Below are 24,621 nucleotides of genomic sequence, written 5' to 3'. Positions count from 1 at the left end.
GGCAGAAAAGAATGCTCGTTTCTTTCCTTTTATTTACTGGTTTCCAGGATAAACAATCATCCTTTAAGGGTGACCAATTAGGTTTTTTAAAGTATCATTATTAACTAGTATTTTTAAACATTTGGGTTTCATATGTCAAGAGTTGTAATTATTCTTATTTTGATGCTTAAATTGTCCTGTTGGCTAATGGGAGAGCTGCTTAAAATGATTTCTGAGTTCTTTGACACAATCCTAATTGTCTTCGGTAATTTCCTTGCTATCTGGTATGGCAAGGTTTTTTGGCTTATTTTGTATATTTCCTGCTTCAGAACTGGAATATGTCATTTTTTCCAAGAAACCTGGTTTTTAGTTGGAAATGGTGTTCCAAGACCATAGTACCTGTTGCTAGGGATACTCATTGCTACTGGGTTGATTATTTTTTCTAGTTCTTTCTACTAGACAGAGGTAGTAAATATGACACATCTGTAGTCATACACATTTATGATGAAAAGATATATTTATGAGAAATAATACACATTTATATGACACGATATATAATAAAATACCTTTAAAGATATAAATATGTCTGTATATTTAAAGTTAAAATATTTTATGAAAATATACTGATATTTTCTATTTAGATTTAAAATAACAGGGATTTCAGCTAACCTTTTTTAAAATAGCTCTTTTAATATGAGAGTCCTAGTATTCAGAGACATAGGATGATGGATTAGAATATTTTGTAAGTACTTATTTGCTATATCCCATATTACACACATAACCATCTCAGAATAACTACTAAAAATACCACCAGTATGAGTGCCAAGAGCAGGTAAAACTTTGTATATCATCCCCATTCCCTCTCACCCCACCCCCACTTAATAGTTGTACTCTACATTACTTACTATCAGCTTTCCCTGCATAAAACCCCATTTAGACCTAGGTTTGCTATAGGCTTAATGACAATCTGATTTTCTTTCCCTTACTATTATTTGCTCTTTTCGCTTAGATGCTGAAAGGATTTTTTTCCTCTTAAAATCAGTAATTTTACTAGAATTTATCTTGGTGTTGGTTGTTCTATCTTGATAGTCTCAGGTATAGTATGTTCTTTCAGTATACAGCTTGAATTTTTTTTCTTTCAATTTCAGTAAAGTTTCCTTGGATTACAATTTTTAATATTTGTTCACATCCCTCACTTTGCTGTTTTTCAGAGAGATTTGCTCTCTTTGCATTTTCATCTCTTGAATAATTTAAATATTTTAATTAAGGTGTAATTTATAGTAAAATAAAAATAAAATATAGTAAAACTCTTATTGTGTACAGTTCTTTTACAAATACATATAGTTGTGTAGCTACCATCACAATTATAATATGGAGCAGTTTCATCACCCCAGAAAACTTCCCCGTGCTGCTATATAGGCAGACCTTACCCCACCCCGCCACCTTCCAGCCCCTGGCAACCACTGATTTTTTTACTGTCTCCATAGTTGTGCCTTTTCCAGAATGTCACATAGTTGGAATCATATAGTATGTAGCCTTTTCATATTGGCTTCTTTCACTTAGTAATGTGCATGTAAGTTCCTCCATGTCCATCTGTGGCTTGATGGTTTTTGTTTGTTTGTTTGTTTTTAAGTGCTAAATAATATTCCATTGTCTGGATGGACCCAGTTTATTTAGCTACTCACCTACTGAAGGGCATCTTGGTTGCTTCCAGGTATTGACAGTTATGAATAAAACAACTATAAATGTCCATGTGTAAGTTTTTATGTAGATGTAAGTTTTCACCTCCTTTGGGTAAATGCCAAGGACCGTGGTGGCTGGACCACATGGTAAGGCTATGCTTAGTTTTGTGAGAAACTGCCATGCCTCTTCCAAATTTTGCACTTCCCTCAGCAATGGATGAGACTTGCTGTTGCTCCTCATCCTTTCCAGCATTTGGTGGTATCAGCGTTCTGGATTTTGGCCGTTCTGATAGATGTGTGTAGCAGTATCTTGGTATTATTTTAATTTTAATTTTCCAGATGACATGATTAAGAGTATCTTTCCATGTGCTTATTTACTATCTGCATATCTTTTTTGATGAGGAGTCTGTTCCGGTCTTTTGCCCATTTTTTAATTGGGTTTTTTGATTTCTTGTTGAATTTTAAGAGTTCTTTATATATGTTGGATAACAGTCCTTCTTCATCAGACATGTCTTTGCAAATGTTTTCTCCCAGTCTGTGGCTTTTCCTCTTATTATCTTAACAGCATCTTTCACAGAGAACAGAAATAATTAATTTTAATAAAGTCCAGCTTATTTTTTTCATGGATTGTGCTTTTGGTGTTTTATCTAAAAAGTCATTGCAAACCCAAATCATGTAGATTTTCCTCCTGTTATCTTCTAGGAGTTTTATGGTTTTATGTTTTACATTTAGGTCTATGATCCACTTTAAGTTATTTTTTATGAAGAGTGTAAAGTATCTAGACCTTCTTTTCTTTTTTGTTCGTGGACGTCGTTATTCCAGCACGATTTGTTAAAAAGACTCTCCATTTTCTTGCCTTTGCACTTTTTCAAAGATCAGTTGACATGTGGGTCTATTTCTGGACTCTGTGTTCCATTGATATTTGTCTATTCTTTCACCAATACACTACTCTGATTACTGAAGCTTTATGGGAAGTCTTGAAGTCACATAGTGTCAGTCCTCCAGCTTTATTCTTCAATTTTGTGTTGGCTATTTTGTGTCTTTTGCTTCCTTTTTTAGCTTAGATGGCATCGAATCTATAGATCAAGTTGAGAAGAACTGACAGACATATTGACAATATTGAGTCTTCCTATCCATGAACATAGAATATTTCTCCATTTACTTAGTTCTTTGATTTCTTTCATCAGAGTTTTACAGTTTTCCTAACATAGATCATGTGTATATTTGTTGGACCTCAGTATTTCATTTATGGGGTGCTAATGATACTTTATTTTTAATATCAGATTCCAGCTTCTAATTGCTGGTTTACAAGAAAGTGATTAATTTTGAATTTTTTTATTGCTTCATTTATTTGTGATTTTTAAAAATATATTCCAACTTTCTAAAAGCATTCTTTTGTGGTTATTATGAAATTCTATATAGCTTACTGACTTTTTCTGAATCTTATGTTCTTTCAGTGCTTTTATCATTTTCTTAATACCTTTTAGCTTATTTTGAAATTGTTTATAATAGTTTTGCGGGCATGTTTGTGATATGCTTTTGTTGTCTGTAGACAGTTATTCTGGTCCTTATACTCTTTTTTTCTTATAATAACTTCTTAAAATTTGATAACTTCTATAGAATTCGACCTTATAACATCTATTGATTTTTTTTTTAATTTAGGTTTTCTGAACTTTTAGAAGGTGTGATCAGGAAAGTTTTTCTAAATTCAGAGACCCCCCCATCCCCAAACAAACAAACAAAATTTAAATAAATAAATAAATAACTTTAGAGCTCCCTCTTCCGTTTTTGCAGAGTGGGAGACTTTCTGGTTCTATTCCCTTCTCATTTTTATCTGCACCTTTTATTTTTTTTCCCCATCTCTTTTATTCCTGTTCTATTCAAATTTAATTCCATTTTTGGAGTTTTTATTCTCAGTATGGAGCCATGGCTGGTCAGTTTATAGAGTTCCTGGGGCCCAGACTTTTTTCAGACTTACTGTGGACACTTGGCAGTTGTTAACTGAATTGCTCTAAACTCCTTCCAGTTGCAGTGATGTTCTCAAATTGGTGCTTTTCAGTGGATACGGATTGGTTTCTCTATCTTCAGTTCCTTTAGATACATTTACATTTAATGCTGTTATTGATATGATTGAGTTTAAATATGCTGTCATGTGATTTACAGTTGACTCTTAACACAGGGTTGAATTGCACATGTCCATTTATATACAGATTTTTAAAAATAAATACCTGTACTGTTTTTGACTCAAAGTTGGGAGTCTGTGCATGTATAAGGCTGACTGTGTGCACGGATCTATGCCATTTTGTATAGTGGACTTGAGCATCCATGGATTTTGGTGTCTGCAGTAGTCCTGGAACCAATCCACCATGGATGCCAAGGGGCAACTTAAGTTTTCTGGGGAGTCAAGAGTTATATGTGATTTTCAACTGTCCTGGGGTTGGGGAAGGGTGTTGGCATCCCTGACCCCCAGTTCTTTGTTTCCAATCTATCAATGATCACTATCCTGTGCTGCCTGCTGTTCAGTGTCTGATATTCTTTTCATGTATTTATTTGTTTTTGTTTGTTTGTTTGTTTGTTTTTGGTTTTTAGGGTGGGAAGGTAAATTCAGTCCATGTTACTCTGTCTTGTTGAAAGTGTAAGTCTGTCATAGTTTTTTTTTGAAGGTTGTCTCTGGTAACTCCACTATCTCAGTCTTCTGGAGTTTCCATTCTGTTGTTTCTCTTTTTCTCTGGTTTTCAGTTCTTTGGGATTTTTATTGAATGCTGGAAATTATATATGAAACAGTAGAATAAGTTGATGGTTGAGATGGTGTTCCCTTCCTTAAGTGTGAATTTGCTTTTGTGTTTGCCAGGCCTTTGCAGTAGGAGTGGGTGACTTTGATCTCATCAGGGATTCATCTCACTTAAACCTGGTGTTCAGTGGTTGAGAGGGTTGGCTTACTGCAGCGTCACCTCTAGTCTGTTTGTAGATCCCAAATGGAATCTTGGTGGTTTAACCAGGTTATCTTGGTGGCCCCTGAATTCCCATTGTGTCTTCCCGGTTGTGTGGACGAGGGCTTGAAGTCATGCTTAACACCTCAGCCTCTGAGTTCCAGTTTTTACCTTATCTACTACCTTTCTGCTAATGATTCTGCGTTTTCTTCCAGAGATGGTGTGGTGAGATGTGTCCTGCTTATTACCCCCTTATTACCCCCTCTTTGCTTCCCTTCTTTCGAAGTTCTTTGTGTCTCATGTCTTTCCTAATTTCGTAGCTCTCATTTCACACTCATTTTGTAGAGTTTTCCCCCTATTTTTATCTGTTATTTTTTTCCTCCAGTGGGATAATTAATTGGTCAACAACAATTTCTCTATTGTTACAGGAACCTGAAGTCCATGTGTGTACAAATTTTAAAATTCTGCCTAAAGAATCTGCAGATAACAAATCTCATGTTCCTCTTGTTCTTGTTTTCCATTGTTTGGGGCAGCACAGTGGTTGCCTGCTTTTGAGGAACATCTGTAGCCCAGATAACTGCTTGTTCCAGGCCCTTGGAGAGGCAGTGGAGGGCAGAGAGAAATGCACTAACCAGAGCTACACTCAGGAACTTTCCATGCAATAGGGGCATGGCTCTGTACTCTCTGGAAGTCATTAAATGATTTCTGGGTTAGGTACCTTGGCTATAGTCTTTTCTACTTTGTGACATTTTCCAACATTTTGAAGGCTTGAGTTTAGTGTGAAAGGAAACTCTATTCAGACTATTTTTCCAAAGAGAGTGATGGACCATGTCTCTCAAATTCTGGATCAAATTCGTGTGTGTGTGTGTGTGTGTTTTGAGACTGATATTTAGCTCATTGATAATCATAATTGTAACTCCAGAGTCAAGTGATTTTAATTATGTCATCAACTTCTGCAGCTGCACACCCTCTGGATGACCCTGGTATTTGTTTTGTGGGAGTTCAGAGTTGAGAACAGGTAAAAAGGAAAGGAGGGAAGCCCGGGTGGAGGCAGCAGATACTGAATGGTACTTCCGAGGCCATTACTTACTCATTGGAAAGCATTTAAATCATTCATTCATTTATTTTGAAACTTGTGATGTGGTAGATGATTAGATGTAAGATTTTGGGAATCTAACAGACTGTAAGAGGATACTATAAAAACCATGATAAATACAGAGCAGAAAGGTTGAATGAACTGTTTTCTTTAAGACTATCTTAACCAGTTTGGTAGGATCAGGGAGTATATCCTAGAATAGCCAACTACCTAGTTAATATTATTAGTCAGGGGAAAATGGAGTTAAGGACATTTAAGAAAGAGAGGCATGTGAAAATATAAAAAAGTAGATAGCGGAAGCCTCTCTTTCATTCCCCCTTTACAGCTCCCAGCATGCCCGCGCACATACCATTCATTCACACACAGCTGCTTTGGCATCCCTCTGGAGTGCCACACGTATACAAATAAAATATAGAGTCTACTCCACACCTTATTTTTAATTCAAAAGATGTGATTTATTTTTAATGAACATTGTATTTTAGAGAGATTTCTAAATAAGTATATTGATAGCTCTCCTGTACTTTTTATTTAAACTCCAAAATATTTCAATCGCACGTTTACTGTAATTAAGTGGTACTGTATCGATGGTCAGTCTAAAACAGTACTGCACTGAATAACCTTATAGGTTATTTTGCATCTCTGATAATATTATCTGTAGATCAAAGGGTATACACATTTGAAATTTTGACAGATGATACTTGGCTGGTTTTTCTTTTAAATAATGAAATTCACAATCAGCTTGTCTAGTCTTGACATTTTTATCATTATCATGTTATTTTATAAACTAGGATGATTTATCTTTACATTTATTCTTTACATACCTTAAGTTTAATATACTTATTAGATTTATTTCTAGGTCTTCTATTTTCCTTTCACCTGGTTATTGTATATATGCAAAATATTATTTTCTGTATGTTAATTTTGTTGTTACACTATAAACTTATTTTTTATGTAACAGTTTTGAGGTATAATTTACATGCCATACAGTTCACTAATTAAAGATGACAGTTCAGAGGTCTTACTGTGTTCACGGAGTTATGCAGCCATCAACATAGTTGCTTGAAAACATCTTCATCCCTCAAAAGAAGCCCTATATTATCAGCAGTCACCCCCTATCCCTCCCGACCCCCAGCTCTTGGTAGCCAGTAATTTACTTTCTACATAGATAGATAGTTTTGCCTATTCTGAACATTTTGTATGCATGGAATCATCACAATATGTGGTCTTTGTGACTGCCCTCTTTCGCTTAGCATAATCTTTCCAAGATTCATCTGTGTTGTAGCCTGTGTCAGTGCTTCCTTCTTTTTAATGGCTTTGTGTGGATATCACATTTGGTAAATAACAGAAATTCGGCCAAGTAAATTTAAAGATCAAACTGACTTTCTTGTATGATTCAGGAATTGGGCAGCATCCCATCTAGCAAATAGAAAGGAGCTCCACCAAGCTGTAGACAAGGAAAGGTTTTTAAAGGTGGAAAGAAAAGGAGTTGGAAAAAGGAAATTGTTAGCAAAGAATGCACTGTTTTAGGCAAGGTCACAGCGAGGAGAATGGAAAGGGTCTATGTGGTGGTTGACCTCACTATTTCTGACCAGGTAATTCCATGTTGACCTGTTAAAGGATACATTCCTGGGACGCTAAACTAGGTTAAGCGTTGAATCTTAGTTTGCTGATGGGCCTAGCACAATTGACTTCATTTTGGGGTCTGTTGTATCTTTTTAAACATTTTATTTGTTCATTAAGTGGTTGACTTTTGGTTTGTGTTATGGAAAAACACTCCTGTGTGTCCCCTCTACTGTCAGTACTCTACTTCACTTGTGACACCAGCTGGGTGTCCTGTGATTTGATTTAATTCTAACGCCACCTACCTGGAGATAGTGTTAGGTCCCACAAGTTAAGGGTTCAGTGCCACAAGAGTGCTTCTGCCCAACTTCAAAAACCAGTCACAAGTCCAGGTTGTTATCTGTGCACCTGACTGGCTATAAGTTGGAGGTTCCCATGTCCCCGTCCTTGGTTTCGATTTAATTTGCTAGATCAGTTCACAGAACTCAGGAAAACAATTTACCTATTAGATTAGCAATTAATTATAAAAACTGAGGAAAAGCCAAATGGAAGAGTTGCATAGGGCAAGATGTGGAGAAGGGATAAGAAACTTCTCTGCTCTTTGCAGACCTCCCCACCCACCCTTCACTTCCGTGTGTTCATCAGCTTGGAAGCTCTGAGAACCCCATAATTTAGGGATTGTTAGGGAGCCATCATTAGACATGATTGATCAAACTGTGGTGATTGATTTAACCTCCAGATCCTCTTCCCTCCTTGGAGGTTGGGGGTCAAGGAACTGAAAATTCCAACCCTCCAATCGTGATTGTTTTCCCTGGCAACCAGCCCCCATTCTGGCCGCTTTCCAAAAGTCACTTCATTAATGTAAACTCTGGTATTGAAAGGGGCATCCTATGAGTAACAAAAGATACCTGTACTCCTTTCATCACTTCAGAAATTCTAAGGTTTTAGGAGCTCTGCTGGGAACTGATGAAGACCAAATCTATATTCCTTGTTATAAATCACAAGTCGTTTCCACTTTTTGACTTTAAAGAATGCTGCTGCTATGAACATTTGTGTACAAGTTTTGGTGTGGAATTTTCATTTCTCTCAGGTATATAGTTAGGAGTGGAATTACTGGGTCATATGGTAAATGCTTAACCTGCCAACTAACTGCCAGATTGTTCTCCAAAGTTTCTGCATCATTTTACATTCTAACCAGCAGTATGTAAGAGTTCTAGTTTCTCCACTTCTTATCCATCTTAATGGGTCTGAAGAAGTATTTCATTGTGGTTTCGATTTGCATTTCCTTAATGGTTCATAAAATTAAGTATCTTTGTGTGTTTTTATTGGCTATCTATATATCTTCCTTGGGGATGATGTAAACTTTTGACAATGAAAAAGTAATGTAATGAGTTGATGGCAGGAAGTGTACAATGATGATCTCTTTCTCTTTTATTTGTAAGGAGTCAAGTTTAAAAGTGAAACATGATGTTAAAACTATGAAGACTAACTCTTCATGTTTTTTAGAATCTCTTAACCTTAGAAGGGTTTTAGAAAATCTGTTATAGCGGAAATGGAAAAGTTTGAAGTTCTATAGTTCCATCATTTTTTCATTTTTTTCTGTTAAAGAAGCATGTATAGTACAATCCATTTTGATTCCTATTCATTTTTTATATGCATATGAATGTGATGTAATAGCACATATACTGGGTGATAGAATTGTGGTATTTTTAAACAGTCCTCAATTACTTAATAAGTAAGTTCATTTAAAAATAAATTTAAGTTTTTATAGAAAAGTGTAAGGTTTAGATATTAGTGACTCAGCTTTGCAATAAACATTACCTTTTCCTAAGTCCAAAAAGTTACTTAATGGTGAAGCTACTTGGTGGTGGAGCACAGACTTCTACATTACACTGCAGTGGCCATTCTATTTTGAACATATTTTCACCTTTCTCCTTTTGTCCTTTTCCTAATATTTGGCCTTAGCCTTCTAGTCTCTGGATCCAGACTAAATTTTACCTTCAGATCTAATCTCTTAAATTAGTTGTTTAATTTGAACAAGTTGTGTCCTTCCATTGCTATTAGAATGTGAATTCCCTTCCCACCAAAGTTCATTGGTGTGTCCCTTTGCAGTCCTGTTTTCCTTTATGGGGCGGGGGGGTGGGGTGAAACTAACATTTAAGTCGCATGCTTTGGTGCATTAAGTACGTTTCCTTCCCCATCACCTTTACTATTTTTAAGTTAAACATGGTTATACTTAATCTGCCAAATGTTCTCTTTAGTGCCCTTCATGTAATTTAATCTGGTCTTGTTTTCTTCTTCTTAATCCAGTTTGCAGTGCAGGTCTTATAGCATAGGCTTCTTTTTGTGAGATTGCAGTTCACTTGCTAACAGGAGCCCAAAACCCTAGTCTAATTTCATCAGGAGTTGTGAGTGGAGAAAATTCAAATTACCTTTTCTGTTTACAGTTGATTTTTGCTATTTACAGTCATTCTGTTTTATATGGTCACCTTGGACATGGCATTAGCAAATACCGGATTATTGCTCCTACAGAAGGTACCAACCAGGTTAGGTTCTAATGAACCTAACAATGTTTTTGTTCCCATAGTCAACATTTTTATCAACTAATCAGTTCATAAGCTTGTTTCATGTGTGTTTCTGTTAAAGACACCCTATTTAATGTATGTCATTGACTAACATTGAACTCATGGCCAACAGCACTGTGTAACTCATATCTGAAGGAAACTTATTTATAGCATGAATTTTCTCTATGAGGCACATCACAGCCTTGCACTTAGCACTGAGCGTGGGGGCCATTTTACACGTTGAAATCACTCACAAAAACAACTGTGGCACTAAATAGTGAAAGAGACACTTGTTTACCTTGTGAGAACTGCAATAAGAAGACAGTGTCTCCTTGTTGGACCCCAGCTTGGAATTGCTTTGGGCAAGTACAATTTTTTGCTACTCTCTGTGTGTGTGTGAATGACTAAAGGTGCTGCAAGAATTGGTTTGGGGTTACAGATGAATTTGAGGGAGTAGGGGAATTCATGGATACAGAATCCAGGAATAATGAAAATCAACTAATTTCTGTTTCTTCTAAAACGTCAGAATTTTAGAGGTTTAGTCAAGATTCCTTCTTCCTTGTTTTTTCTAAATCTGCAAGTGCAGAGCTAGTGATATTGAGTTCTCTGTAGGCACACTAATTTCACCCAGTCCCTTTAGTGTAACAGTCGAGTTCAGGGAATACTAATTAGATTCCTTCTGTCTCCTAATATTTAGCAATGAAGGATTCTGTGCACTTTAGAATGAAGTTACTTATCAAAACAGAGCTCTTAATCAAGGTCAGGATATCCCAGGTTTTCTCAAATCACTAAACTGCTTGAAATTGCATATAAATTTTGGAGTGTTTTATGAATATATATAATTTTATGGAGAGGTAAATAAAAAAGATATCATCAGAATCTCTCTTTTGTTCATGGACCTTCCAGAAAATTGAGAACCTTGGGGTTTTGGATTGCATAGTTCTACCAATAAATAGAGATTTGTCTTTATCCGCAGTATGTTACTTCTGTAACTTGATCTTTTAGCTTTTTTTGCAAAAATGGAGTATTGTCCAACTTCTTGTGTTGTAAACATTTTTCCATATCAGTAAATATAACGACCGCATACTGTTTAATGGTGGCAGAATATCATTGAATGAATCATGATTTAAGTATGCGTTATTAATGATCGTTCGTGTTATTTCTAATTTTTTCCTACTACCAACAAGTATCTTTGCATACTTGAACAGTATTTTTATAGGGTAAATCACTAATTGTGGAATTATGATGAGGCAAAGGATATTTAAATTTAAGATTTTATAACTTACAGGATTGGTTTCAAGATATAGTCATATCTTTCCCATAATGAATCAGTGTGTGTTTCCCCCTTATCCTTGTCATTACTGGTTATTAATCTTATTTTGTTTTTCACTTAGGTAGAAATGAATATTTTATATTTAAATTTACATTTCTTTCATTACTGAAAGGAACTTTTTTTTTTTTATGACTGGTCCTTTGTTTTTTCTTGAGTGATTTACCTGTTCTTATCTGTCATTCATTGTCCTGTTGTTGGTTGTTTTACTTTTTTTTTTTTTCTTGATTACAGAACTCACATAAAAAATAGTGAGGGTAGGGACTTTGTTTTATTTCTCATTCTGTCCCCACACCAGCATACTGGTTCCTGAAAGTTGACTGAATTAACAGATGTTATCTCTGGCTGCCATGCATGTTGGCATCTCTATTATATACAGGTTTTACATTTTAATGAATTAAACTTGACAGTATTTTCAGTTTTTGATTCTAAGATAGATTTATGTTTAGAAATTTATTACAGAATTTTTCTTTTCAGTGTATGGTACAGATCTGAGTTCTCCCCTTCCTCCGACCCTCGTATGATTGATTTATTTATACATTACTTATACTTGATTCTTTTTCCTTCTCCACAGACTTTCTGTTTTCCTTTCTGGCTACCTTCTTTTTTGAGAATTTTATGTCCTTCCTATTAAATCGAAGTATAAAAATGCATTTCTCAAGCCCCTTTACTTCTTCTTAAGCAATATCTTGAGTGTAGAGGGCTGGAACACATGCAAAACATGATAGGCACTCACTAAACAGTTTGTTATATTTTATATTTTAAGTGTTTTATTCACACTGAATATTAGCTATCTTTCATTTTTGTGAACTGAAAATTAAGTAAATAAAATTTGTTTTACAAATAGTCTATGCTGCAGATTCTACTGTAAGTGTTATACAGTAAGGAAAGGCACCTTAGATCAAGATAGATTTTATTGCACATCTCTGTTGATGTATAGTTGACATGTAATAATCGGCATATATATAAAGTAAATAATGTGATATATTTCGAACTGTGTGTACATCTTTGAAACCATCACCACATTCAAGAGTGAACATACTCATCATTCCACAAATTTGTAATTCCTTCTTCCCTGCCTTCCTCATTTCTCCACACCCTACACCATTCTCGGGCAACTACTGTTCTTTCTATAACCATAGATTAGTTTACATTTTATAAACTTTTTAAATAAATGAAGTCATACAGTATGAACTCTTTATTTTTGTCTACTACTTTGATTCATCTGTGTTGTTAGTTTTCAGTAGTTCATTCTTTTTATTACTGAATATTAGCCCACTATTTCGATATGCCAGCATTTGTTTATCCATTCACTTGATGAGTATATTTGAATTATTTTTGGGGGGCAGACATCTAAGAATGGAATTGGTCATATGGTAGGTATACAATTAACTTTTTTTTAAAAAAATGACAAACTATTTTGCAAAGAGGTTGTCTCATTTTACGTCCCTACTAGGTATTTTTAAATTCCATACCCTTACCAACACTTGGCAGGATAAGCTTTATAATTTAGCCTTTTTTCTGCTATATAGTGTTACCTCATCGTGGTTTTAATTTGCATTTCCCTAATAACTGCTGGTGCTGATCATTTTTTTATGTTGATTATTTGCCATCTGTGTCTGTTCAAATCTTTTGCCCATTTTGAAAATTGGGTTGTTTTCTTATTGAGTTTTGAAAGAGCTTTGTATAACAAGTCTTGAAATCAGGTTGTGTTAGTTGTTCTGTTTTTTGTTTTTGTTTTTGTTTTTCCAAAGTTGTCTTGGCTTTTCTAAGTCTTTTCAATTTCCATATGAATTTTAGAGTCATCTTTCCAGTTTCAAACTTCCTAACATTTTGATTGGGATTGTGTTGACTTTAAACCAATTTGAGGTCTACGACCATGCCACTCTGAACAAGCCCAATCCTTTCTGATCTTTGAAGCTAAGCAGAGTCAGGCCTGGTTAGTACTTGGATGGGAGACTACCTAGGAAGACCAGGTGCTGTAGGCATAAAAAATAAAAAAATAAGGGATTGTAAGCTGACAAGGTCCTTGCAATCTGTGAGGTCAACCAAGGGCTGCCTCGCCTATAAATAAACAAACCAATTTGAGGGCGTCTAACATCTTAATAATATTGAATCTTCTGATCTGTGGAGACAGATCTCTTCACTTGTTTAGGACTTCTTTTATTTCTCTCAGCACCGTTTTGTAGTTTTTAATACACAAGTCTACACATTTTTGGGGTCAAATTCACCCCTAAGTATTGCATAATTTTGATTGTATTGTAAATATTGCCATATTTAAATTTTAATTTCTAGTAGTATATAGAAATATGATAGATATTTTTATATTTCGATTTATCCCTATGGCTTTGCTATAAACTCACTTGTTAGCATTTTTATAGATTTCATAGGATTTTTACATGGATGATTGTACCATTTACAAATAAAGATAGCTTAATTTCTGCCTTTCCAATTTTTAATTTTTTTTACCTGATTGCACTGGCTAGAACTTCCGGTATAATGTCGAATGGGGGTGATGAGAATGCAAATTTTTGCTTTGTTTTTCATGTTAGGGGTTAAATATTCGTTACTTTACCATTAAGCTTTTTGTAGATACCCTTTTTCAAAAATGAAGAAAATTCTCTTCTATTTTTAGCTTACTAAGAAGTTTTTTAAATCAAGAATGGGTATCGATTTTGTCAAATGCTTTTTCTGTGTTTATTCAGATGATTTTCTAAGAAAAAATAATTTTGAATAAGTTTTTTTGATTGTTCAACAAGCTGAATTTCTTGGCACAAATCTTAGCCCCATATTATATTGTTGGATTTGATTTATTAAGATTTTGTTAAATTTTGTATTTGTGTTCATGAGGGATGTTTACTGGTAGTTTTCTTGTATTAGTTTTGCCTGGTTTTGGTAACAGGATGATGTTGGCCTCATAGAAGGAGTTGGAAAGTATCCTCTTGTCTTCGGTTTTCTGGATGAATTTTTGTAGAACTGATACTAGTTCTTCCTTAAATGTTTGGTAGTTTTCAACAGTGAACCAATCGGGTTCTAGAATTTTCTTTGTGGGAAAGTTTTTATCAAATACATTAATAATATTGTGCAACTGTCTCTACCATCCATCTCCATAGCTCTTTTCATCTTGTAACTTGCCTTCATTTTTTGAAAGCTATTTTTGCTAGGTTGCTAAGTTGACAGGATTTTTTTTTCTTTCATTATATTAAAGATTTTGCTCCACTGTCTTTTCTCTTGCAGTATTTACAACTAGAAATCTGCATTTTACCTTTGTTTCTCCATGTGGAATATAATTATTTTCCCCTGACAGCTTTTAAGATTTTCTCTTTATTTTTTTTAGGCCATTTGATTAAGATGTGTTTTCATGAAATTTTCATGTGTTTGGAGTTCATTTGAGCTTTCTGTGTCTGTGGCTTTGTAGTTTTCATCAAGTGTGGAAATTTTTCTACCTGTCTCTCCTTTCTTGGTAGCAGCTTGAGATATAATTTACTCAGTTCACCCCGAAAAAGGTACATTCAGTGGATTTTGTATATTCATAGAGTTGTATACACATTAGCAATCATCTTCCATTTTCTCTCAACCACCCAGCCCTTGGTAACCATTAATCTTCTTTCTGTCTCAGGAAATTTTTGACCCTTCTGGACATTTCATATAAATGGAGCCATATGTGGTCACCAGCTTTGTTCAGTGTTTATCCATGTAGCATGTGTCAGTACTAATATAATACTCAATTGTATGAATAGGCCACATTTTATTTATTCATCAGTCAGTGAACGTTTGGGTCATTTCCACTTCCTGATTCAGAATAATTCTGCTATGAACATTTGTGTATAAGTTTCTGTATAGACATATGTTTTCATTTCTTTTGGTTATATACATACCTAGGACTGAATTGTTGACTCATGTGGTAACTGTATATTGAACCTTTTTAGGAACTGCTATACTATTTTCTAAAGTGACTGAGTCACTTTACATTTTCACCAGCAGCATGTGAGGGTTCTAGTTTCCCACGCCTTGTCAATACTTGTTATCATCTGTCTTTTAGATTATAGTTCTCGTGAGTGTGAAGCAGTATCTCATTGTGGCTTTAATTTTTATTTCCCTGGTGGCTGATGATATAGAGCATCTTTTCATGTGCTTTTGGCTATTTCGTGCATCTTCTTTGGAGAAGTGTCTATTGGATTATTTGTCTTTTTCCTACTCAGTTGCGTTCTTTGTATATTTTGGATGCAAATAGCTTTTCAGATTTATGATTTTCAGATGTTTTCTTCCTTTTTTGAAGTTGCCTTTTCACTTTATTACTAGTGTCCCTTGAAGCACAAAAGGTTTTAATTTCAATGAAGTACAATTTATCTAATACTCATTTTGTTACTTGCGCTATTAGTGTCATATCTAACAAACCATTGCCTAATCCTAGGTCATGGAGATTTAAGTCTATGTTTTATTCCGAGTTTTTGATTTAAATTTTGTATATGGTGTGAGGTAAGGGTTCAGCGTCATTCTTTTACATGTGAATATCCACTTATCTCTTCCTTTTATTTCTTAAGATAATTTTTTCTGTTCCCAGCCCATCCCCGTTTTGGGGTTCCAGTAACATATATTCGGTTCTTTAAAGTTATTCAAGAGTTCACAGATGTAATGTTTTTCAGTATGTTTTCTCTCTTTGTTTCATCTTGGGTAGTTTCTATTGCTACATCTTCATTTTAGACTTAGCATTCAATTTTAGAAGTTCAGTTTGGGTGTCTATGCTATCTTGTATCTCTACTTAACACATTTAGTCTTCTAACTTCTGATGATATGGAATATAGTTATAGTAACTTTTAATGTCTACTAATTTTATAATTATTATCTCTTCTGGAATAATTTCGATTGATCTCTTCATTTTGGGTGTTATTTTCCTGTTTCTTTGCGTGCCCGATAATTTTTTCTTGGATGCAAGATGTTTTGAATATTACCTTTGTGGGGTGATGCGTATTTTTATAACTAGTTTTGAGCTTCATTTGAGATACAGTTACTTGGAAATGGTATGTTTTGAGACTTGCTCTTAAACTTTCTTAGGGTAGCGAAGAGCAACCTTCAGTCTATGACTGATTTTGCACCGCCTAATGCCTTGTGAGTTACGAGTTTACCTCTGACAGTTGGGAATACCAGCTAGCCTCAGTTGTGTGTGAACCTGGGGGTCGTTGCCTCACCTCCTTTTGAGTGTTTTTTTCCTTTTGTCTCAGGTAGTTTCAGACATGCATATGCTGATTAATACTCAGCTGAAAACTGGAGGGGCACCTTCTTTAGATCTCCAGCCCTCTCCCTTCATCTCTCTCCTCTCTGGTACTCTGCCTTTGTAAACTCTAGTCGTCTTGGCTTTCCTGGGCCTTCACTCTGTCTCCTAATACTCCATGTTACCCCTGCCCCGCCCCTCCACTGTGCTATTGTTTAGGAAGTAAGCTGAGACAGTTGTGGGGCCCACATTTGTTTCCCATTCTTCAGGGATCACTCTCCTGCACTGGTCAATATCTCATCACTAAAATTTGTTGATTAATGTATTAATGTATCTGGTTTTGTAGTTGTTCAGGTGGAATGGTAAATTTGGTCCCTGTTACTCTATCTTGATTAAAAGTAGAAGTCTCAAGATTGCTTTTCAGCCAATAGAAAATCGGTTCTCAAAGACTGGCATATTTCCATTACATGTTTGTTTCATTTTCTCTCAGACTACATCCTGGACCATTCAAGAGATTATGGGAAAAGTTCTTATATGGATTGTAGAAATGACTGCATCTTACCATAAAGTGTCAAAGCGCAGATTTAATATTGCATTGAAAGAAATTATTCTATTCTTAGTAATTGAATCCTATATCTACTGCTGTTTGATTATATAGTTAAGACTTATTAACAGAAATGTTTCTGGGCAAGTAGTTTTACTTTTACTTATGTGGTACAGCTTTTGTTTAATTACGTGCTTTCTGACACAGCCATCACTGGAGTAATCTGATTGCAAAGTTTTGCCAATGTGAAGACGTCTTATTTGCCTCTTGTTTCAGACATAATTCTCATCTTCTGGAGTATGGATGTGAACAGCCTCTGAGATATTAGATTTGATTTTTTGTTTTTGCTTTTGCTTGTTCATTTTTTTCTTTTTCTTTTTGGCTTAAGTTCAAATTAACCGTGTGGAAATAGTGGATTTATCATTACTATAAATTATTCATACTTTTTCTTTTATGTCATAGCTGAGGCCACATTAAAGGATAAAGTCTTAACTCTTGTGCTCTTCAAAATAATAATATAATCTAAATATTTATGTATTGCCTTAAGTGGTTTTTTTTTAGCCTGCTAAGTGTAGAGTTTATAATTTCATAAGAGCATTGAGTTGTCCTAGAATAGGTTAAGTTTTTCCTGTTAACTCCTCTCTCACAATTTTTTATATGGTAAATTATTACTCATTGAAACATCTAAATGTCTTTTAATCCAGAACCAAATTGTAAAGAACATTATAATCCTTGCCCCGTTTTTCTTCTCTTACAGGAAGAGTAAGAAGCTTAAGCTCATCTTTGTGGTCACTAACTCACCTGACAGCTTTGCATCTAAGTGACAATTTCCTGTCCCGCATTCCTTCAGACATTGCCAAGCTTCACAATCTGGTGTATCTGGACCTGTCCTCAAATAAGATCCGGAGTTTACCGGCAGAACTCGGAAACATGGTATCACTCAGGTATGCAGATGCAGCTTAGTAGATAACCATATACCCCTAATTAGAACAAGATAGAGCGTTGTTCATTTTGTTAGAAAATACCACTATCAATTTTACAGTTTTTGACCAAAAGTAAATATGTGTGTGTGTTTATAAAGTTTTCTTGGAAAATTGAATGTCAACTAATAAATAATAAGTCAAGTAGATTCATTGCCTAAAATTTGCTTTATTGCTATGTTTTGTGTAATATACTTTATTACTGGACCAAAATTTTGGACGAAGTGGGAGCGAACAAATAGAAGGCACTCATGTCATCCCACATACACACTCACCTATGACAGATGGTTATGGTATTGTCCCCACTTAATTCTGGGCACCATACCATCCTTAACAGAGGGTCCAGGAAACCACTGCCAGTCAGTGAAACGTTTTTGGCCCCTCCAGGACTTGTATGCATGATAGTAATAAAGGCTAGACGTGAAAGAAGCTAGAGTTAGTCATTGAGTTGGGGACCGTGTATAGAGTGTAGGAGGTGGATAGGCTGTGGAGTCACAGAGTCAGATTGGAATCCTGACTTTGCCATTTACAAGTTGTGTCATTTGCGGCAAGCTTCTTGTCCATTTTATAGTTTAGACAACCTCAGATTTACTCAGTAGTAACAAAGGTTCATTTAAATTCCAAGAACCAAGGATTATAGAAATAGTTCTCATTCATGTGTAAAAACTTATAAATTTTTTTCCTGCTGAAGAGTCCTTTGATATTTATATTATGGTTATCTGTAAAAAAACAAATCACTAAAATAATCATTAGTAGATAATATAGCTGCCATTCTTTCTAAAATGAAACTTTAGTAAATTTGGAGAAATGTTAATCATAAAGTTAATTGTGCAGCCAGCTATCAAAAGCTCTTTTGAGTTGGTACTACATCATTTTCATTCTTTTGACAATTTACATTAGGCTATCACTTTCCTCAACATGTGTAATAGACGCTACATATGCCAGACTAGTGCTGCTCTCAGGGTGGTCTGTGGGCTGCCAATTTGCAAACTATGTCACCAGCCTGAAGTGAGATACACAACATGTGAAGGTGATTTTGTATCTGTTGAGTCTAATGCTCTTAAATAATTGGAGCTTGTATTTTGTTGGTCTTTTTTTTTTCTCATTTCACTTCTCCAGTAATTCATTGTTTTCCTGTATTTTATAAATGTGTTGGTCTGTGGAAGTTTGGATTTTTGGTTGTATTTTGTTTTTTACCACATGATTTGAAAAGCACTATCCTAAACATTGGAATATATAAAATTTTGTCATTCTTAGGAGCTTATTTTCCTTAAAATTAATATTGTTAATATTAGCTGTTAAAGGTTAATATAACTTCTGACTTCCTGGAATTTTTACATCAACAGGGAACTCCATTTAAATTACAACCAGTTACGAGTTCTACCTTTCGAGCTGGGAAAACTGTTTCAGTTGCAGACTTTGGGCCTGAAAGGTATGACTTCCCATATTTGTGCTTTTTTTGGTTGTATATGTATTTTTGAGTCTGAAGAAGCCGTAAGAGGGAATCCTTTTGCCAGGGGATTCACAAGCTCACTGTTCCCCAAATTTCATCAATTTCTTAGGTACATCAAGTGATTTTCTCTCTTGTTCACCTGTAAACTGTCTACCAGTGTTTGTATTTTTTTTTTTACTCCTAGCCTAGCCTTGCATTTCTAGCCTTTGTTTCAATCACCTCTATTCCTGAGGTTATACTTTATTTAATGTCATCATACTGTAAATAGCTTTTTTTCTTCCTATGTTCAAATCTCAAAAAAAAAAAAAAAACTGGAAACTCACATAGTGCAAAAAAACAGTAAATAGAAGGTTTGGACCTATTAATGAAGTTAAGTATTTGAGCATTTTTTAAAAACTTGATTTATGAGGACTTCCTTAGTATATTAGAATTGGGGGAAAGGGGGAGCATAATTAATCCAGTAAGAACTAATGGGAAATGTTTTTTTTTTTTAAACCAGCAAGATTGGTAGTCACATTTTAATAATATGCCAGTACTTACATATTATCACATTAAATGAGTCTTCACCAATCTTATAGCTTACTTGATAATTGATTCCTAAGAAAAGTCATATAATAAAGTATTCATGAATTGTATTCTTATTTCTTAAAAATAAGTAATAACATTCACAAAAACAAATTAAGTGGAAAAATACAAATTATTTACAAATGTATGTAATACCATATTGAACAAACATTACCTTTATAAATGGTTCTTCTGTGTAGGACTGGACTTGCTGAGGTTTCTTATAAGGTAGAGATCAGGGGAATGTGAGCTGCAGATAGCTTCTTCTGTTACACTTCCCTTTGGTAGCATAGCTTTTTTATTTTGTTTTTAAATTTGATAAAAGTATGAAAGGTAGCAAAGTATATCTGTATACTGACCACCAGAATTAACAATATTTTGTCACTTTTGCATCTGTTTTTTAAATGCAAAAGAAATGGAACATTATAGAATTAAGACCCTTCCTGTTCCTCTTCTAGTCCCTTTCTCATCTCAAAGACAACTGCTGTTGTGTCCTGTTGGATCAAGGTTTTACAGTCATACGGGATATATTTTATTTACAAACCTTAGTCTGTTCATTTCTCTAAGGATTTACAAACGTTATTTGAATTTAGGGTCATCAGTTATAGATTTTCAAACTGATTTAATGTGCCTCTGAAAGTAAATGCTTGGTTCGGGTAGGACAGTTTTTATGGCACCTTCATTTTTTGGTGATCCCTTGCTGTTTCAATTTCAGAAAGATCCTTTACTATTTGACATTTAGGCTTTTACGTTTCTTCCTTGGAAGTATAGTTTCACAGAGATATTTGTTTATCTCAGATATCCTGTTGGACATTGTTACCCATCTGTCTGTAACAGCTGTCTTTTCACCAATTTCACCTTTTTTTGAACAAATCCTATGTTGTTCTATTGAGTTTTGCACACTTTAATGTGCCGGCTACTTCTTAAAGCAAGCAGTTACATCATCCTTGCTCTCTGAAAACTTCTGTCATTGATTTCTCATAGCACCTATTAATTATTTGGAAGAGAGAAAATATCACTTAGTTCAGAAATCATTCCTTTTTGTTACATCTTCCATTCATACAAAGCCAAAATATTTCTGCCTCATGAATCTGTTCATGATATTTTCCTTAAATTGATTACATAGAGCTAGCACGCTTCACTGTTTTTTCACATTTTCCATGTTCTTGAAAATTTTTCTACAATGAAAGGTTAGGACTATTACCTTAGATGCACATCACTTGTTTTATTTTTTATTTTGTGATACTTAGAGATTCACATGCACCTGCAAGAAATAATGCAAAACAGTTCACATGCCCTTTACCCAATTTCCACGGATGGTGACATCTCTCAGAACTGTAGCACAGAGTCACTACCGGATCTTGACATTGAGAAGTCAAAATACAGAACAGTCTCATCACCAGAGGAACCCTCATGGTACCCTCTTAGAGCCAAACCCACTTGCTTCTTGCCCTAGCTTATTCCCTTAACTGTTGACAACCACCCATATGTTCTCCATTTCTATAATTTTGTTATTTCAAGAATATTATAGTAATAGAATCATGCTGTATGTAATTTTTCAAGATTGATTTTTTAGCTTCAGTTAATTTTGGGGAGATTCACCCAAGTTGTTGTGTGTTTGTGCCTTTCTATTGATGAGTAGTGTTCCACGGTGTGGATCTTTCATCAGTTGTTAAACAGTTTGCCCGTCGAAGGACATCTAGGTGGTTTCCAGTGTTGGGTTTTTACTGATGAAGCTGCTGTGAACATTCTGTCTACAGGTTATTGTGTGAACATAAGATTCGTTTTAGGATAAATATCTAGGAGTGTGAGCGTTGGGTCATATGTTAGTTTCATGTTTGTTTTTTAAAGAAATTGCCAAACTGTTTTTCCAGAGTGGCTGTACTATTTTACATTTTTGCCAGTAATAATTGATCTAGTTTCTTAGCATCCTCACAACATTTGGTGGTGTCAAACTATTTTTTGTGTTAACCTTTCTGACAGATGTGCAGTGATATCTCATTGTTGTATTACTTTGCATTTTCCTACTGGCTGAAGATATTGAACATCTTTACATGTGCTTATTTATAATCTGTATGTTATCATCTATAAAATGTCTCTTCATATCTTTGCCCATGTTCTATCTAATTGTATTGTTTGCTTTTTTACTGTTTAGTTTTAGTTAGGAGTCCTGTATGTATTCTGGATATAGGGCCTTTGTCAGATGTATGATTTGCAGATATTTTCTCCCAGTATGTAGCTCGTATTTTCATCCTTTTAACAGGGTGAAAGGATTCCATCATGTGTAGGGGCAGAGATTTCTCCCCCACCCCAGCAAGCAGTTGTAGGACACCAGCTGAGTGTCCTACAATGCAACTCACTCCTAATACCACCTACCTGGAGATAGCATCAGATTCCCCAGGTAAAGAGGGTTTAGTCCTACAAGACTGACGCACCTTACCTACCAAAAAACAAAACAAAACAAAACTTCAGATAACTGCCCGTTGCAGTTATCACCTGTGCTTCTTCTGATGGACTGGCTACAGATTGGAGTTTCTTGCGATCCCCTCTTTGGGTATGATTAATTTGCTAGAGTGGTTCACAGAACTCAGGATCCGATTACTCACTAGTTTACTGCTGTATCATAAACCAGGGACTTGTGAACAGCCAGGTGGTAGAGCTGTATAGTGTGAGGTATGGGCACACCGTACTCGCACTCTTATTGAATTTCCATGTTCAACCTGGAGGGTCTCTGAACCCCCTCCTTTAGGGTGTTGATGGAGGCTTCATTGCATAGGTAGGATTGATAAATCATTGGCCATTGGCAATTGAGTCAACCCTAGTCCTTTCAGTTCTCAGTTTTTGTTTAAAATATTTTACAGATCTGCTCTTTGGTGGATACACTAGAATTGCTATGTCTTGAGGGACTGACCTTTTAACATAACATTACTATCTGTCTCTGGTAATTTTTTGCTTCTTCTGAAATGCACTTTGTCTGATATTAATATAGTCATTTCTACTTTCTTTCAATATGTATATGATTTATATTTTCATCCTTTTCAGCCTGTTTTTATTGTCATATTTGAAGTCTCTTATGGACAACACATTATTGGGTCATGTTTTAAAATCCACTCTGTCTTTTAATTGGTATGTTTACACCATTTATGCTTAATGTAATTATTGGTAGGTTAGGGCTTATGTCTGCATTTTATGTTGTTCGCCCTGGGTTTTGTTTCTTTGTTTTCATTTTCCTGCCTTCCTGTGGGTTACTTGAACATCTTTTTATATTTTTATATTATCTTATCTTTAGTGTGTCTGAATTATCCATTCGTGTATCTTTTTTAGTGGTTATTCTGGGTATTATTTTATATATGTGCACAACTTGTCACAGTCTATTGTTATCATTTTACCAGTTTGAATGAAGTATAGAAATCTTAACTCTTTATGACCTTTTATTTTCTTATTTCCGATACAATTTTCTTAAATATTTTCTTTATTTACATTTAGAAACAAAGCAGTGTTACAAAGTAGTTACAAAAAAATTTTAATTGCCAGTGATGATTTAGAAATTTTAAGAGAAAGAAACCTATTATATTTTTAACCATATTCTTTTTTCTTTCTTCCTAATGTTTCAAGGCTCCTTTTATCATTTCCTTTCTGTTTAGGGAATTTCCATTAGTGATTTCTTTTAGGGTAGATCTGCTGGCAACAGATTCTCTAAGTTTTCTGACATATAAGAATGTCTTTATTTTCCTTCATTCCTTAAGAATTTGTTTTACTAGATATAGGCATCTGGGTTGAAAAATATGGTGCCATTTTCTTCTCGCCACTGCGGTGTATGATGAGAAATTAGCTGATATTCAAATTGTTTTTCCCCTATAGGTAAGGGGTCTGTCTCTCTTTCTCTGGCTGTCTTAAAGTTTTTTTCTGTTTTTAATTTTTAGAAGTTTAATTATGATATGCGGCTTGGTGTGAATTCCTTTAGGTTTATCCTTTTTGGTTTTATCAGCTTCTTAAATCTGTAATTTTATATTTCTTGCCACATTTGGGGAGTTTCCAGCTGTTATTTATTTCTTTGAGTACTTTTGCAGCTTTGTGCTCTTTGTCCTCTACTTCCATGACTCTGAGGACACGGACATTAAATGTTTTGCTGTGGTCTCACAGGTCCATGAGGCTCTCTTCATTTTTCTTCAGTCTGTTTCCTTTCTGTGGTTCAGATTGGGTAATTTCTGTTGTTTTGTATTCCAGTTCACCAGTTCTTTCCTCTGACCCTCTATTCTGCAGTTGAACCTATCCACTGAGCTTTTTATTTCATTTATTCTATTCTTCATGTTTTTTCCTTTCTCTTTTTTTAATTTTAATTAGTTTCAAGTATATAGTACATTGGTTAGATATCTATATAGTTAGTAAAATGATACCCTCAGTTGCTCCCTCTCTCCCGACACTCCACCTGGCCAATGTATTACTACTAATTGCAATCCTTATGTTGTGCTTCCCATCCCTGTGACCATCCATCAGCTACTAATTTGTACTTTAACCCTTCACCCCATTCTCCCAGCCTTCCAAACCCCCCTCCCCTCTGTCTGTCACCAAATTGTCCATTATGTTTGTAAGTCTGTTTTTGATTAGTTTGTTCTTTTTAGTCCTTAAATTCCACATATAAGTGAAATCATATAGTATTTATCTTTTTCTGCCTGACTTAAATACCTTCTAGATTCATCAAAGCAATACTTTACCATCCCCTTCCT

At 34.9% G+C, this 24,621-nt stretch overlaps 1 protein-coding gene and 1 pseudogene across 4 annotated transcripts in view; both read left to right on the top strand.

The window, feature by feature from the left end:
- CNOT6 (CCR4-NOT transcription complex subunit 6) overlaps positions 1-24,621 on the top strand; it is a 68,395-nt gene that overhangs the window by 26,707 nt on the left and 17,067 nt on the right. For all 4 annotated transcript variants that reach the window (XM_016147766.2, XM_016147764.2, XM_016147765.2 and 1 more), the window contains exons 3-4: positions 17,655-17,841; positions 19,224-19,309. In XM_016147766.2, coding sequence (XP_016003252.1) covers positions 17,655-17,841; positions 19,224-19,309 — 273 coding nt within the window. The remainder of the gene's footprint in view (positions 1-17,654; positions 17,842-19,223; positions 19,310-24,621) is intronic.
- LOC118606159 lies at positions 13,011-13,129 on the top strand (annotated as a pseudogene).

Source organism: Rousettus aegyptiacus, unplaced genomic scaffold, assembly GCF_014176215.1.
Source record: "Rousettus aegyptiacus isolate mRouAeg1 unplaced genomic scaffold, mRouAeg1.p scaffold_m13_p_7, whole genome shotgun sequence".
Taxonomy (NCBI): Eukaryota; Metazoa; Chordata; class Mammalia; order Chiroptera; family Pteropodidae; genus Rousettus; species Rousettus aegyptiacus.
Note: the sequence above shows the minus strand (reverse complement) of the source record. Positions and strands in the feature narration are given on the sequence as shown.